Source organism: Pelophylax lessonae, assembly GCF_965119305.1.
Source record: "Pelophylax lessonae genome assembly, chromosome: 7".
In the NCBI taxonomy this organism is placed as follows: Eukaryota; Metazoa; Chordata; class Amphibia; order Anura; family Ranidae; genus Pelophylax; species Pelophylax lessonae.
Genome location: NC_138774.1, coordinates 155,743,562 through 155,761,913, shown reverse-complemented (window position 1 = coordinate 155,761,913; position 18,352 = coordinate 155,743,562). Strand labels below are relative to the sequence as shown.

Below are 18,352 nucleotides of genomic sequence, written 5' to 3'. Positions count from 1 at the left end.
GAAGCGTCCTCCAAGGAGCGTGATTGGGATTCCTACTTCTGCATTACAGGTAGGTACACAAAACAGGTCATAGATGAGCAGATTACTGACAAAATAGAATATGGTGGTGTGCTGCACTACAACAATACCTTGATGCTAAACCTAAGTACTGTTCTGCCTGCATGAATCTCAAGGTTGCATTTAAAAATCTGAACAAAGTGCATAGTTAATGGCTCTTGAGGTGCAATGCACACCTAGCATAGTGATCCTTTGAAGTATTTCTGTGCGTCGTGCATAGGGCAGCCCATTTACTTGATGTGCAACGAATGAGTCAAAGAAGCTCCAGAACCCTTTGAGGTGTAGAATATTGTACATTCCTGCGTATGTTGCACAGGTATGAATGAGGCCCGAGTGCTACACCAGACTGTTCCCCCCCCCTTTTTTTTTGCCCAGTTTTATTATTGGTTTATTTTATTTACTTATTTATATTTGTTAGGGGATAGGATTGGGGTTAATTATGCATTTATTATGTATTTTTGTTATTATTAAGTTTTATTTATTGCATTTGAGCAGAAAAACTGCTCAAATACGTGAAAAATACTCATAAATGCAAGAATCACACGTTCTAATGCATTTCCATGAAAAAACAACACTTTAAAAATGCACCAATTTGTTGAAACTGAGCTACAAAAGTAGCTACAACATTTTTTTTTTTTTTAACTTCAGGCAACTTGGAGTGGAGATGTAAACCAACTGCATAGAGATGCATTGAATTTCTCACCTCCGGCGTTTTGGAGTTTCGAGCTACAAAATGCTCAGGTGTGAACGGGGTCTACTGCATTTTCTGCATTAAGTCAAAAAACCTTCTGAGTGCAGCTCACCACTCCAGCCTCCTCTTATATTTACCGAGCCTGATCTCAATCCAGCGATGTGCATGAGAGCTGCGTCTTTCTCTGCTCTCATCCTTTTCATAGAATCAGATTAATCGGCCAGTAAGGAAGGGCAGGGCTGAGTCCCTCTCTCTGCCTGTCTATAGACAGTGCTGGCTCAGGAGTGAGCCTGAATGAGTGCCCCTATAGCATGGGTTTGCTATGGTGGGCACTCTAAGGTGGGGGAGGAGCCAGAAGCAATAGCAGGGGACCCAAGACGAGGAGGATCAGGGTTGCTCTGTGCAAAACCATTGCATAGAGCAATTAAGTATAACATGTTTGATACTTAAAAAAAAATAGAGTTTAAAATCGCTCAAAAAACATAGGAAAAAAAAAAAAACCCTTAACTCCTGTTGCCCTGCACAAATCTGCAAATGTGGCCCATGGACCATGGATCTAAAGTGCGATCACACTTTAGAAGACACATGACATATCACTGCAAACTTTGGAATGAGAGCAATAATTCTAGCCCCAGAGCTCACTGTTAACTTTAAAGGGATTAGCAGTAAAGGCTTTAAAAGCGTTGCCTACTGAGATTTTTGGGTAGCATCATTTTTTGCGTTATGGACACACGCAAATTTGAAGACTTGGCTTGTTAAAGAGGAAGTAAAGTAAAAAAAAAAAAACCGAGAAAAAAAAGCCCTGTAAAGAGAGAGGCATAATGAGCTAGTATGCATCGCATACTAGCTCATTATGTAGTACTTCCCTTAAAACGAAGCCCCCGCCGTGCCGCCACCTCAGCGACAGGACGGCGACATGTCCTGCCGTCCCGCTTCCGGGTTCGCGTCCTCCGGCCATCTGATTGGCCGGAGGCGCGATTACATCACTCCCGCGCATGCGCGCGGGAGCCGCCGTTCACGGCACTGAGCTCTGAAGGAACGGCACGGGTGGCCGTTCCCTCAGAGCGCCTGCGCCGATGACGTCATCGGCAGTTTGCGCTGTAAATATCTCCTAAACGGTGCAAGTTTGGGAGATATTTATAGCACCTATAGGTAAGCCTTAATATAGGCTTACCTATAGGTAAAAGTTATACAAGAGGGTTTACAACCTCTTTAAGTATCTATATACTTGAAGCGACCCCATCTTTTAAATTTTACCAAAACATTGGGTAATATATTGTGTGTGTTTGCACTAAAATTTATTTTATATTTTTTTCCTGAAAATATGCCAGTTGTGCAAATATTGTATGACAAACTGCAACAACTTTTTATTCAACAGGTCCTCTGCTTTCAACAAATATAAAATGTTCTTAGGTAATTTTATAGCCAAAAATTCTGATTTTTACACGTGTGTAAAAAAAAAAGAAGAAACCGTTCAAGTCCCGAAGTTGTTAGTATTTGGCTGTATCAGCATTTACATTCTGGTCTTATTAAAGGCTGCATTGTATTCTGTGTAGAGAAGTTCACATATGGTAAGGTGAGATAAAGTAAAACTAAAGGCAAAACTTTTTATTGCAGATAGAGTCAGTTGTTTTATTTTTGCCTCCTTCTTTGTGACATGGAGGACTATGACAAGTGAAATATGCTTATACCTATATAAAGCAGTGTATTCTATGCCACACCATATTATACCAGTAGCTGGCTTTTCAAAGAAAATCTGTAAGTTTGCTACTCCACTTTCAGAAAACCTGGCAATTGCCTATGGGCAGAGGATTCCCAAACTAACAGAAGATCTCCATTTTATCAAATATCCCCATTAACCGCAAATCAAGTGACGGGAGATGCAAAGAAGCAAAAGCAATTAATATGAGCAAGCTTGTAAGCAAACCTGTCAGCTATGTGCTGACCTCCACAATTACAGTTCTGTTTATAAAGTATTTTGCTTTGTCTGTTGGCATTGTCGAGTACCATTTTCAGACCTGCCATTGAATAAATAATTGTGGGAATGCCCAAGTACATATTAAAGTCAACTGTTTGCAAATGGAGACATTAATTACACTTGACTGCGGCATCACATTTATCAAACAGGTTTCTCCTGTCCTTGAAATATCAAATGTCTCATAACAGGCACATTCTTTGCTTGCCAAAGCTGATGTGCAAATAATCTCTCAGTGACATCTAAGATAATGCCGGATCAGTTTTAGCAGTAGTCGCGTATTATTCTAGGCAAAAGGGTTTGCAGCATATGACTAACTCGTCGTACAGTATCTCTATTAAAGCAAGCAAGACCTGCAATTGACTGCCGCAGCAATTTGAAAATTGTGATTATTCCAACAGTTAATAGAGTCACTACCACTATTCCTAATATACAAAACCTAAACACATAGTTTAATACTCAGTCTGGGATTTAAAGCCCAAGGGTCTGTTCACTCTTTGAGCCCACTTTTAGCTTTTTCAAATTCATTTTTGCACCACAACTTTTAAAATGAAAACATTTAAAAAAAAAAAGTTAAGCACTGCTTTCCATGCTCCAGCTTCACCCTCCACTTCTTCCTCTAGGCTGAAAAACCCAGCATTATTCAATGTGTTTTCTGTGAGCCCAGGTTGTCATTGACACATCCCCCAGGGTTGCATCAACTTGCAGCATGGGCTTACGGTACAATATTGCAAAAAATGCTGCTCACATGTCGTAATCTAAGTGCCATTCTATGAAGCACCGTCTAGCATCAACCCTGGAGAGGAGGAGGATGGAACTGGCTTGTTATGTGACTGCATGGAAGACCTTTGAATGGTACATGTGCTGCAAATTCTAAGAAAAAAAAAAAATGTGCATGGAGGGGCGCAGGGGTAAAGCATAATGCAGTCATTGCAATGGAGCTGGTAATGAGCTTAAAACATTTCTAAACCCGGGAGCCTGCTTTCACTATATCTGCTCTCCCACAGTACATGGACATGCAATAGTTTTAGTAAATATAAACTGCTAAATCCCCTTTTTCATCAGCAGTGTATAGCAGGCTTTTGCCTTTTATCAGTGTCTGGTTAAAGCTTGTAGGAGGAGTTTTCATTTCCCCCTGACCCTCTGTCTGGACTGTGCTGATTGGCCCACATACATCCTCCCAAGCAAAAAAAACAAAAACAAAATATCTCTATAAGCTGCAGTGAATAACCATAAATAACATATGAATTAGTGAGATTTGAATGTAAAATATATTTTCACGCAGTGAAATTCTGGACTCTTACAGGAAACCTTAAAGGTGTAAATAGATCCTGGGGCCATTATTAAACAGGATAATGTTCAAGGGTTGCAAGAAGGGTTGGCACCTCACCCCTTTAAAAACTGAACACATATGAAGTACAACAGGGTCTGTGGTTGATTAAGGTGGTAATTAAACTCACTTGGTGCCTTATTTTCATTAAATTAGCCTCAGAACCTGTGTAATTCATATGTGTTCAGGTTTAAAGGGATGAGGTGGCAACTCTAGTTGCAAGTGATTTAACACAACAATCAGGAAATGTCTATTCCAACTTCCAACAAGTTGTGAAAAGCAAGAAAAAGGTTATCCAGGTCCTAGAAAGGTGTGATCTTGGCAACAATGGGTAGATCTTTTACTGCCCCTCACTTATGTTGAGATGTAAGGGTGACCTAATCAAGGTAATTTGCAGCAACAGGAGTACATTGGCTTGCAGTCAGACCCTGATTTATAAATACAGAAGGCTTGTATCTGTGGGCAAGAGTTTATGAAGCATTCAACCTTGCTTTGGTATGCATGTAGGCTGTGCTCACGCTTAATTGTTTAACAAACAATCGGCTTTTATGCCAATTCCACTTCATAAGTGTTCTCTTTTTGCCTAAGAATGATTGATCCTTACCCACATTTCTTAATCATTTGTAGTGATTCTAAAATGTGCATGCATAATAACTATAAACGTAATACTAACGGGTCTGATCGTCCTTTCTTCTCATCCACAACCGCCAGGTCCTTGCACTGAGCCACGTAGATGTGGAACTCACGATTCTTTTCATCATAGTCTAGGGAAAACTGAACTGATCCTTGTGCATCCACACTGCCGAAATCTCCACTGTACACACTGAGGACACTGTTACTGACCTGCCAAAAGACACATTTATTATTCACATGTAAGGACCTATGCAAACCATAGTTTGAATATCTTTTCTCCATTACATGCCTAGTAGCCAATAAAAAAGTGAGAAAATTCTCTACATTAGAGACACTATTTTTGTTTTGTAGAAGAGGACGCAAACTAGGAGGACTAATTATATGAATTATAATCTTTCCTAAATAGAATAACATCTCCTTTACTACGAAGAACAGTGTAAATACACATATTTTAACTTTATATTTACCTGGCTGCCTGAAAATAGGCTTAGAATATTAGCAATGGGTACAGTATAGCGGTAGCCAAAAACTTGTTTCTGCATTCAGGTAATATGAAGTGCATGTGTGTTGCTAGACCAACACAATGACAAGAAAACTTTGTCTTGTAACAAGCCAACTACAAAAAAAAGTTACAGTATATAAAAGTAGCCTCTTTTTGGACCAATGAGATGAATTTACAAATTTCTAAAATATCTGTGCTGCCCATATAAACCAATCAGATCAGAGGCCAGTTGGTCATTCATTCTGCCACAGTACGGTCTAAATCCAGAAGTACTTACAGACGAGACGGATGCCATATCAGAGGAGTTGCTGCCACTACTCTGTGTCTTTCTGTGCCGTTTGAGTTTGAAGCTAATTTCAGATGCAGTGTCAGATTCTGTCTACAATATAACCAGATAATGAACATATTAAAATGGATTCTTGAAAGTCATTAAATTAATTTTGCCATTAAAATTGTCTTCATACATCAACAAATAAGCCCACCACTTAAACTTAACATACACGACTGTAGCATTAAAAAAAGGTTGTGCTTATGAAGTACAGCAAAGCTCACCTCGGAGTGTAGGGCTGGAGTGGATCTGCTCAGCTCTTTAGCTCGTTCAGGTTCCAGAAGCTGATGGGTCAATGTGTTGGGTTTGTTATATGCTGAGACAAACAAAAGAAGGAAATGAATAGTGAGAGACATAACCTTGGAAAAGGCCTGTGCCTGGGAATGAAAACATCTTTATATACATCGGAGATGCTGCTCTACATTTGTCACAGAGTAGAACTCTGCACTTTTTACAGTTGTCATATAGCCCGCTTCATCAGGAGAGCGTAATGGATGTACAAAATTATTTGTGTTCAGTTGATACACAGGCGTAAGCCAAAGCCCAAATTGGTGGGTGCAGGGGTACTATGAGGAGAGAGCTGGACCAGCCCAGGCCATTAAGGGTTAACCTCACAATAGTATTGATGAGCGGTAAGAGCCACAGCTACCATCTATGTTGGTAAAAGATATGTGATATAAAAGGTAAATAACAAAATACACAATGCTTAGCAGGTCCTCAAGCCTCAACCCTATGCTGGGTTTAAGGATGCTTCAGCTAAGCAACAATTGTGTTTTTTTTTTGTCAGTATTCCTCTCTCCAACAACCATATGGATGAACTGATGGGGCAAATCAACAAGCAGGCTTTGCCAGTGAAGCACTACAGAGCTTGACTTCCACTGCTCAGAAACAGCACTGTGAGATTTACCCTGTAATGGTCTGGACAGGTCTGCTTGTCTCCCCATAGTACCAAAGAAAAAAGACTTTACCAGTCCCAATGCACAGATCCTGAACTTCAGTTTCCAGGCTGGGGAAACCTAAGAGATGTAGCTGACGGTGAACTGATATGATGGGGCATGGCAGCTCTCCTAACCCTCCTTTGGAAAAGAAAAGAATTCTCTTTTCCAATAGAGGGTTCTCCTAACCCTCCATGGGAAAAGAATTGGGATATGGGGAAAAGAAGCTATGTAAAAGACAAAAAGACAGAGTGCACAACCGCCCTAGCATAACACCATTTATTAAAGGATCATACAGCCATAGAAAGTTACTCACAAGCATAAAAGCATATCATGCAGAGCAATGGGATCCCCGATGCATGGTACATCGGGGATCCCATTGCTTTGCATGATATGCTTTTATGCTTGTGAGTAACTTTCTATGGCTGTATGATCCTTTGTTATGCTAGGGCGGTTGTGCGCTCTGTCTTTTTGTCATCTCCCCATAGTACCCCTGCACTCACTTTGTACGGGGGCTTCATAATTGTTGAGAAACTGAACACCACAAATAATTTTAAACTTTAGACATCCATGATGCTCATCCTGATGAAGTAGGCTATATGACATCTCTGAAATAGAGTTCTCATCGCTCCACTGAATTTACTGCAATGATTATGAAAAATACCTATGCTTGCCATTTGTAAAATAAAATAACACATATATACACACAGCTGTTTGACTTCTTTGGGACTGTAGTAATGCATTTACAGATGGGCAGTGGTAGATACAGTGTGTGCATCCTGGAAGGGTTTCTCCTATGACAATAGATGGTTTCAACCTGGAGATTAGCTAAAAAAGGACCAAAGAAAAAATCCCCACATCTCAATAGCTTTAGTGCCTAGCTTACCTGTAATGAAATCTGTCCCACGGTGAGCAGGCAAGCTGGATCCTGTAGAAATCTGCTTAGGGGTGCCCAGTCCTCTTCCTGTGGCTGAATTTCCAGCAGTATGAGGGTTAATAGCTCTGAGTTTTCTATGAGGATGCAGTGAACCAGCTCCTGGTGGGGATCTTCCCCTCCTCAACTGAGAACAGTTATTTCATAGTGAACTACCCCATTAACAGATTGTATTAAATAAGTTACAGGGTAAAACTGCCATACACATCAAAATCACTGGTGGACCAGCCAAATTTCAATCAGTGTGGGGGCTCCCCCACTCCACAGAAGCCAATTGGTTATTTTCCATTGATCAGCAGTCTCTCATCAGTGTACGTATTCTGACAGAGCCGCTGCGAGTGACACTGTCAAAATACAATATTCCAGTGGGGTTCTTGGCTCCCTACGGTGGCACACATGTGGGCTATATGCCAAGCTGAGCTGTGTGTGTCTATTGACACACGCAGTGAAGCTAGGCCCCGTCCCCTATTACTGGATTTGATTGACAACAGCAGGAGCCAATTGCTCCCGCTACTCTCACTGAGTCCAGTGAGGAAGGAGAGAGAGCAAAAACATTGCTCTCGGGCACAGCTCTGGATCAAGATTGGGCTTAGGTAAGTATTTGGGGGAGGGGGCTGAGGGAATGGAGCTGCACATAAAAGGTTTATTACTTTAATGTAGAAAATGTATTAAAGAGGATCTTCAGGCTGTATGAAAAAATAATAAATCAGCAGCTACAGATAATGTAGCTGCTGACTTTTAATAAAAGGACACTTACCTGTCGGATAGTTTTTTACCGATCTATGGGTCCCCAGTGCTGGCATGTTTACTAAGGAAAGCCGACTGCGACTCCTTGCAGCTTTATAACTGGCTTCCCACTGTGCATGCGCAAGCCATGCTGCGCATTATGAATGGTCCAGCAGCCTTCTGAAACCTGTGGCTTGTCCCAGAAGACGGCAGGCAAGAGGGGTCGGGCAAACTTCTCCCGTCAAACCAGGTACCCGCTCCCCTCCAAAAAAAGAAATATCCAAAAGTGATAGAGGAGGGCAGAAAAGCATAAGTTCCGCTTTAAGGGAACATTGCTAGTTGTTACAGGGTTATGCCTTGTACACACTTCTAATCTGACAGCTCAGGTCAGAACTGCTGTACTAACACAACCTGATGTTAGTACAGCGATCTCCCTTGCTGTGCCACTGCGTTCTGACAGGGGGATGGCCCCCCCACCAGAAGACTCTGGTAAGCGCTCCCAGCCATTGGCTGAGAGCGCAGATCGGAAACCGGTTTGCAGGCCTTTTTCGATCACGACCCCTTGGCAGAAGCTGGCTGTATGCACAGGCCGAATGTCGGCCAGTTTCTAATGAACTGGCCGATGCTGCCCAAAGTTCGGCCCGTGTGTACTAGGCTTAAGGCTGCATTACTCTTTTAGCACATAGTTTCTAGGTATATTGATGCAAAATGAGCAAACTCTTTCAACCACACTGCTCTTAGGCTCAGATTGCCCCTGTAGGGTAAGGACATCTGATCTCGTCAGTGGGATACTAAGGGATCTATTTATGATGGATGGATGATTAGCTAGCTGACTGGGACAGAAGAGGGAAGTGGCACTATTGACACTGACAGTTGGCTTAGGAGTGCAAGGAGCATGCAATTGGCCTTGGTAGTAACCAATAGTGAAGGGGCTCTACTGATGCTGAACTTGCAGTGCTTCTTTCTTGCAAGCATACAATGTCTTGTTAAATTGTCATTCAAAACAAGTATGACATACCAATAATACCCAAGGGGTCACATCAGAAATCAAAGAGAATTACGCTGTTATCAAAAGATATACTAGAAAGTCCTTTTATGTTCGGTTTGCCTCCCCATCTTCCCCTGCATAAGCTTTTTAATAACAAAACATGAGGTCCTAAAGACTTTGTTTGACACCGGACTCCACAGCTTGTACCAGGAAAAAGGATGCAGACAAAGAGTAAAGTTTATGAACTGAATGACCCCTGTCACCTTCTGCACACTTTACTACCCATCTGGAATTAAAAGATCCATTAAATGTCCAGGAGAAAAACACAGAAAAATTCAGGATAAAGAGCAGTGAAACTACAGTGAAACAATTACTTGGGGAGTCAATTAAAAATGGTAATCCTCATAAAACTTACTTTCGGTCGTTGTATAAATGTTCACCATACTTCTGGCGTTGCTAACGTTACTAGATTTAGATGCAGAAACTTCTGTGGGATAATCATCAACGTTCCTGTCTGAAGATGAAACCGTGTTACTGTGTCTTCATTATATTGTATTCTACTATTTTCCAAAAAAAAAAAAAACATTGAGCTCTTAGCAAAGCATAACTCCTGCCAGTATGCTGCAGAAAAGGACCTATCCTTTCTGTGGAAGCAATGGTTTCTCTGCAGAGGTCCAACACATCCCCAGCTGAGCCAGACAGAAAAAGCATTCAGAAAAAGCTCATGCTCTGCTAATTGCAGAGCTCTGACTCAACAGGGTGCAAGAGAGACCTCTACAAACAGACAACTGCCACCAGAGAGCAAAGATACTTCTCTGACGCATGCTGGTAGTGGACAGGCTTTTCAACTCAGGATTGGCTGCCTTAAAAAACAAAAAAACAAAACGAAACTGGAAGGCTTGTTTCACATGGGCTTCAGCTTGTATAAGAGCAGTGTGAACAGCCAGGTTTTATGAAACCTTCAGGAGGCTCTTTCAAAGCTTTTGGCAAGCTTTGAACAGTTTTCTCTAAGTCTTTAAAGCGCTCTTCAGCTACCATTTGGAAATGTTAAACAAATATCTTAATAGGAGTACTGATTGCCACTTTAAACAAGCTGCTAGCAGGTTTCAGTCTTTCAAAAATCTGCAAGTCATGGTGAAGAATGCTAGCAGCTTGTTTAAAGTGGCAAACAGCACTCCCATTAGGATCCAAGTTCAACATTTAAAGATTGGAGCTGAATGGTACTTTAACGACTTCCGCCCCAGTAGGTTTTACCCCCTTAATGACCAGCCCTTTTTTTGCGAAACGGCACTGCATTGTTTTAACTGACAATTGCACGTTGTGCGACGCTGTACCCAAATAAAATTGATGTCCTTTTTTCCCCCCACAAATAGAGCTTTCTTTTGGAGGTATTTGATCACCTCTGCAGTTTTTATTTTTTGCGCTACAAAAACAAAAACGACCGACAATTTTGAAAAAAAGAACAATATTTTTTACTTTCTGCTATAAAACACATCCAATACAAAAATGTAAAATAATCTTAATTTCTTCATCAGTTTAGGCCAATTTTTATTCTGCTACATATTTTTTTTTGTAAAAAAATAAATAAAAAAATCCCAAAAGCGTATATTGATTGGTTTGCGCAAAGTGTTATAGTGTCTACAAACTATGGGATAGATTTATGGACTTTTTACTTTTTTTATTGTTTTCTCTTGTAATGGCAGTGATCAGTGATTTTTTTGCGGGATTGCGACATTGCGGCAGACAAATCTGACACTAAGTGACACCAATACAGTGATCAGTGTTAAAAATATATGCACGGTCACTGTATTAATGACACTGGCAGGGAAAGGGTTAACACTAGGGGTGATCAAATGGTTAACTGTGTTCCCTGGGTGCTTTTGTACTGTGTGGGGGATGGACTGACAGGAAGAAGAGAGACATCTGTGTTCCTGATCAGCAGGAACACAAGATCTCTCTCTCCCTCTGTGACTGAACGACAGTCTGCCTTGTTTCCATAGGCAGACTACCGTTCTGTCTCTCCTATGAATGATCAGCAGGTCCCACTATGTCCAATCACAGTAGGGGTGAGGCTCCGGCAGTGTGCGCGTCCCAGAGCCCAAGACGTAAGCAATGTATGTAGAGTGGTCCTTAAAGCGGAGTTCCACCCATTTTTAACAGGTTGGAATACATAGATCTATGTAATCCCCTTTAAAACGGCTTTTACCAATGGAAACTTTTTTTTTTTTTTGCTAGTAAATACCTTAATTTCTGCTTTATTCCTCCTCTCCTCACTTCCGGGTCCGATCGGCGATGACGTCATTCGGCGATCCGCAGTGTCTGCTGGGATGTATTCTATACCAGAAATCTCGCAGTAGCTGTATCTGTACTGAGCCGTGCCTGCCCCGCCTCCGCCCCGCCTCCTCTCATTGAGTTGCATTGTATGAATGTATTAAGGCCGTTCTCTGCCCCGCCTCCGCCCCGCCTCCTCTCATTGAGTTGTATTGCAATACAACTCAATGAGAAGAGGCGGGGCGGAGGCGGGGCAGAGAATAGCCTTGATACATTCATACAATGCAACTCAATGAGAGGAGGCGGGGCGGAGGCGGGGCAGAGGCGGGGCAGGCACGGCTCAGTACAGCTCAGCTACTGCGAGATTTCTGGAATAGAATACATCCCAGCAGACACTGCGGATCGCCGAATGACGTCATCGCCGATCGGACCCGGAAGTGAGGAGAGGAGGAATAAAGCCGAAATTAAGTTATTTACTAGCAAAAAAAAAAAAAAAAAAGTTTCCATTGGTAAAAGCCATTTTAAAGGGAATTACATAGATCTAAAGTTCCAAAAATGGGTGGAACTCCACTTTAAGTAGTTAAAGCTTCACCAAAGCTCGCTAAAAGCTCTGCAAACGCTTAGCAAACCCTTGCTTTTCACACTGGACTTTTAGAAGCTGAAGCATGTGTGAAACAGGCCAAAGACTTAGCATACCTTTTGTTGTAATGATTTCAAGTACAGTTCATTTGGGCTTGAAGACATTAGTATAGAGGTTAAAGGAAGACTGTGATGAGAAACACAGACACTTCCACTGATGAACTGATGAAAAATGCTAGTTGCCTGCTTGCATGGGTTCAATATTTTCAGAGTCGCAGATGTGGAACACACATTTACTAACTGAGGTCAGAGTGAAGTCTGAGATCCTGATCGGCATACGTGTCCCTATTCAGCGCCCCTGACTGGCCAGCCAGTCAATTAACATATTCAAAAGAAGGTGTCAAAAACTTCAGTGTATATATATCTCACAATACAGGTTTCCTTTAAAATAAACCCATCATGAAGAAATACCACCTGCTGATCCTTCTGCCATACTTTGTCCCACAGACCGGGCAAAAATGATCAGGTCAGAAAGGTCTAAGAAAGTCAAAAGCTCTTTTTTGCCTGACCCAAGAAAATACAGCAGGACCACTGGAAGCAATGTCCTTGATTTACATGTACAGTGGGGAAAATAATTATTTGATCCCCTGCAGATTTTGCAAGTTTGCCCACATAAATAAATTAAGGGTCTATAATTTTTATCATAGGTGTATTTTATATGATAGAGATAGAATATCAAACAAACATCCTGGAAAAAAAAACACATAAAACAAATGCTATAAATTAAGTTGCAGTTCAGTGAGTAAAATAAGTCTTTGAGACCCAAGCCAAACATGACTTTTTACTTGGTGGAAAAACCCTTGTTGGCAAGCACAGAGGTAAGACGTTTCTTGTCGTTGGTGACCAGGTTTACATACATCTCAGGAGGGATTTTGGTCCACGCTTCTTTAAATCCTTAAGGTTCCTTGGCTGTCTCTTGGCAACTTACATTTTCTATAGGATTAAGGTCTGGAGACTGACTAGGCCACTCCATGTCCTTAATGTGCTTCTTCTTAAGCCACTTCTTTGTTGCCTTGGCGGTATGTTTTGGGTCATTGTCATACTGGAAGATCCATCCATGACCCATGTTCAGTGTTCTGGCTGAAGGAAGAAGGTTCTCATCCAAGATTTTACAATACATGCAAAGTCTGCCTGTACATTTATCAGAGAAACAGCCCCAAAGCATTATGTTTCCACCTCTGTGCTTTACTGTAGGGATGGCGTTCTTAAGGTCATAGTCAGCATTTTTTCTTCCTCCAAACATGGCGAGTCGAGGTAATGTCAAACAGCTCAATTTTGGTCTCATCTGACCACAGCACTTTCTCCCAATCCCTCTCTGAATCATCTGGATGCTCATTGGCATGAATGTACATGTGACCTCTTGAGGGGGGGGACTCGCTGTGTTTGGAGGAAGAAAAATGCTGACTATGACCCTAAGAACACCATCTCTACAGTCAAGCACGGAGGTGGAAACATTATGCTTTGGGGCCGTTTCTCTTCTAAAAGGTACAGCTCTGCCGCATTGAGGGGCCAATGGATGGGGACATGTATTGTAAAATCTTGGATGAGAACCTTCGTCCTTCATCTAGAACACTGAAGATGGGTCATGGAGGAGTCTTCCAGCATGACAATGACCCAAAACATACTGCCAAGGCAACAAAGAAGTGGCTTAAAAAGAAGCACATTAAGGACATGGAGTGGCCTAGTCAGTATCCAGACCTTAATCCTATAGAAAATTTATAGAGGGAGCTTAAAATTTGAGCTGCCAAGAGACAGCTAAGAAACCTTAAGGATTTATAGAAGATCTGTAAAAAAGTGTACCAAAATCCCTCCTGAGATGTGTGCAAACCTGGTCATTAACTACAAGAAACAATTTACCTCTGTGCTTGTCAACAAGGGTTTCTCGCCCAAGTACTAAGTCATGATTTCCTTTGGGATCAAATACTTATTTTACTCACTGAACTGCAACTCAATTTATAACATTTGTAGCATATGTTCTTTCGAGATTTTTGGTTGATATTTTGTTTCTATCATTTAAAACACACCTATGATAGAAATTATAGACCCTTCATTTCTTTGTAAATGGGTAAATTTACAAAATCTGCAGGGGATCAAATTTTATTATTTTTGCCGCTGTATAGCTCTAAAATTCGAGAAAACACTTGGCTTTGCTGAACTTGGCCCTGCTACAACCACAATAAGAGGTACAAATCCAAACAATTTAGAGGAACAATTAGGGAAACAAATGTAGGAAAAATATGCATGCTGCAGTTTCTTACCAACTCCCAAAAATACAAAATTTATGGTTGCTACAAAAAATGTTACAAGCTGCTGAAAATGAATAATTAGGTAACAATTAAAGTTAGAACTACACATTATATTTTATATATATATATATATATTGGTCCCGGTTGGACAGCTACCTACATTCTTCATAATATTCTCAGTCACACTCTTACTTCAGATCAGTATTTTATTTTGTTAATAATCAAAACTAACCTGACACATACTGTATACTGTAAGACAAAGTAGTTCTGTGCACCTGTCTATGCATTAACCCTCTTCTTATGTTAGGGTCAGAACCGACCCGTTTTCATTTTTGAATGTCTATAAGTATCACATAAATTTGTTTATTGCATCAAGATTTTTTTACTTTGTCAGGAACCTCTATTTAAACAATGTAATAGAAAAATAATCCTTTTCACTAAATTATAAAATACTGTGGTGAAAATTAAGATGTTTATGGTGTTAGGGTCAATTCTGACCCAGTTATAATATAGGATTTTAGGTCACTAATAAGTGCCAAAACTGAAATCATAAACACTCTCTCTGCTTAGTAACACTGACAGCCAATCACCTCTCAACCCTGTGAGCTGTAGTTAGGGAGGGGCCTATCTCTTTTCCTGCTTGTCTGCTTCTCTAAATAAAGTGAAGAAACATAGGACAAATACATTTCAGAGTTGCTGACTTTATTTTACCATTTTTTTAAATTTGAAAATGAGAGGTATGCTATCAAAAGAAAGGTCTAGGGGTCACACCAAAAATATTAAAACCAATCTTTTCAAGGATAAAGAAGCCTAACAAGGTAACCAAGAGGTAAGAAACAAATTGGATGATAAATAATTGTTCCGAGGGTATTTTATGGCTGATTTAAGACACGGGTCAAAATCGACCCGTTAACATCATGGATAGTAACAGAATTCTAACATAAGAGGAGGGTTAAAACAATAAACAGCCACCAGTAATGTTCTCAGCCAAGCAGCAAGCCACGTCCAAATGTTTTCAAATTTTTAAGTATAATTAAACCTAATTTTTAAATAAACTCTGATTTATTTTTTTCATTAGGTGCATGCTTACACATTGCACTAGATTTTGCTATGCTTGGGTAAAAAAAATAAAAAAAATAAATGTATATAATCTATATATATTAATCTAGATATATATCATCATATGCCTACACAAGCATCATATGTCTGCACAGCTAAAACCCAATTTTAACTTTATAATTCACTATTTTTAAAACATATTTTTATCTCTTTCATAGTATATTTCCCAATATCCTCTTTTGGTGAACAGCCGTTATTTGGATGGCAGACTACAGTGGAGCAAGAGCAGGCACCATGGCCCTGGCACCAGACTGACTGCAGGGAGCTAAGGGGGGATACAGACTAGTCATTGAACAGTGAAAGAGGATGGGTTTGTCCAACGGATATTAAAAACGGTCACATTTAGCTATTGCATTTGTATGCATTTGATCAAGCTGCAGATTGCTATGCCTTAGCTTTTTGTGTGCCTGTGCCATAGAAGCATTAGATAGAGTTATTGCTCTCAGGTCAGTAAATTCTTCTGTGTGTGTCACACGGTTGGTGCTCTCACTGTTTAGAGTAGGATGCACACTACAAAGCAGGCTTGTGAGGTAAATGTATGTAAGACCTCGGCTTTGAAATTAGAATTACCCAGATCCTGTTTGTTGGTTGGTAGGGAGTGAGTCAGGGATAATTTGAAACGGTTTGTTAACTTGACAATGAATGAATAAAAACTTTCAGCTTGTCTAAACAACTGCATTATACTCTGATTAGAACTTCCCACATGTTCAAACTGCCAAAGCCTTCCCAATGGACACTTATACACTTGTATTTTAGAGGCAAACAATATTTAATGTACAACACTGGTACAAAGGAAGAAACAAATGTAATTGCACCTCGCACACATTCATGCCTTTCCTACTAACCCCCGAAATTTGCAATGAAGCTTCCTCATTGCCTGGTCCCTATGTATTGGTGCGGACCAAAACAGAAAGGTACAGTAGGTTATCCACCACAATCAGATTACAACTGTCAACTGTTGATTAGTTTAAGTTAATAAAACCAAGCATCTTGGTTGCTATGCGAAAACTGCTCTATTCCATTTCTATCATATTTAGTAATCACTGCGATATCTACTATGTAAAAAATATTTAAAAATGCAATACAATAATACCATTTTCTGCTTCCTGTGATGTTTGTACCATTGTATCTTCATTTTTGGGCTTAGCTTCTAAACTACCATGTTCTTCATCTGAGGACACAGTGTCAATTAAAATCTGGACCTTGCTATAAAGGGATTCCTGTGCTTTTGGCTTTGTTTCTGGCACAATGACATCTTCAATCAAACCTGGCATCTCTGGCTCAGAAACGTTTGGTAGCTTATCTTCAGGTGCGTTAGGATCTCCCTTTGGTTCTTTAACAGCTTGTGAGGCTCTAACTGGAAGCTTTGACTTCTTAGAAGAACGACCAGTTCCAGTGCTGTCCTCGCTGTGTGATATTATTCCATTGCTTTCTGATAATGAGAAGCTTTTTGATGGGGAAGAACCCTTGCTTTTGGCATAGGTTGACCTTGGTAAAGAAGATGAACTTTTCCTGGGTGGAGCCACATGGACCATTTCATCTTCACTAGATGATGCAAGTGGTATCCTTTGTGGTAAATGTTTTATTCTGTGTGTATACTCAGGATTTGACCTTTCTCCATTGTTAGATTTTACACTAGACTGGATGGGAAGTGAACGAGCTGGCTTTGCAGGTGGTTGCTCTAAACTTCTCATATCTGAAACTTCTTGCTCTGCATGGCTTTGTGCACTTCCAGAACTTTCAGCTCCTTTCTCCCAAAACTTCTTTAGTGACATAAATTGTCCTTTATCTAGAATTTTCTCTTGCTCTGCTTCCATCTCTTTTATTGAATGCACTTCAAAGTTTGCATTGGTTTTGCCATTTTTAGTGGTCTCGCCATCTGGGGAGGACAATGCTGAGTGCCCTTTTGCAGCACCTGACTGATCTGATTGTAGAGAGGCTTCTGCTTTTAATGCTTCCCTACTTGTTTTCCTTTTCACAGGTATTTTACTTGGACTGCTAGCTTCTTCCTTTGGGCTTTTCCCTGGAACAGATGATTTTCTGCGTAATGGAATATGTTTTGGTGTGGAATTTTTGGGTACTCCCTCTGTGAAATCTGGCGAATGTTGATCTGTAATTAAAAAAAGTATTTTGGTTGAAAGCTAACAAGGCAAACAACAGTTAATACATCGTTTAAAATAATGGAATGATTGTTTGGTAATTTTAGAGTAATTACATTTTCACTTAAAGGTTTTATTGTTTTCAGTATGACAATCAACTAGCAATGGTAACACTGTATTTAGCTCATTGTATTTAGCTCATTTTACCACACCATTATACTACAGTCAGCATGTAACACTTCACATGATTGCACAATCTGAACACCAAATGATCATTTATTTGCATGGAAAATTGTAATCTGTAAGGCAAACCCAACCTGGCCAATGGACTCTTCCCCTTAGCAGGCTTTGTCAGGGATGTCTGCTGCAGTTAGGGAATGCCTACTTAAAGCTCAACTATTGGCACAAAAACTTAAATTTAAGTATATTCCTTAACAGCCACAGAGAATATAAATCCACTCTGTATGTATAAAAAACCTTGGCAAAACCAGATGTTCCCTTGTACAGTATATGTAGCAGTGACATAATCACTGTAGTGCACACAGCCTGTGCAGATAGAAGAGCTGTGGGGGTGGGGACCCCATAGGCTGGCTGCAGAGGATGGGCAGATACAGGACCAGTCACCCTGCACAAGGAGAGAGCAGCAGTGACCAGTCTGCATGAATGTGCAGAGGTTACTTAATGCCAGATTACCAAAGTGAGCTGAAGAAAGGCACAGATGACCCCAAATAAGAATTCAAGTCTCTTGTGTTTAGACAATGTTTAGCCTGGAGTTTAGCTTTAGGATTGCCTGTTCCTGCAATCCAACTCATCCAAACTGACAACAGTACAAGAAGAAAATACAAAAAAAAAGGTGTAGCATGTTGGCTAAAAATATAC

General features: G+C 40.5%; 1 protein-coding gene across 1 annotated transcript in view; it reads right to left on the bottom strand.

The window, feature by feature from the left end:
* Positions 1-18,352, bottom strand: part of LOC309560922 (synaptotagmin-like protein 2) — a 218,634-nt gene that overhangs the window by 48,743 nt on the left and 151,539 nt on the right. Inside the window, exons 7-11 of the mRNA XM_082264612.1 lie at positions 16,468-17,484; positions 9,515-9,613; positions 5,741-5,832; positions 5,466-5,567; positions 4,727-4,896 (exon numbers count right to left, since the gene is read on the bottom strand). Coding sequence (XP_082120738.1) covers positions 4,727-4,896; positions 5,466-5,567; positions 5,741-5,832; positions 9,515-9,613; positions 16,468-17,484 — 1,480 coding nt within the window. The remainder of the gene's footprint in view (positions 1-4,726; positions 4,897-5,465; positions 5,568-5,740; positions 5,833-9,514; positions 9,614-16,467; positions 17,485-18,352) is intronic.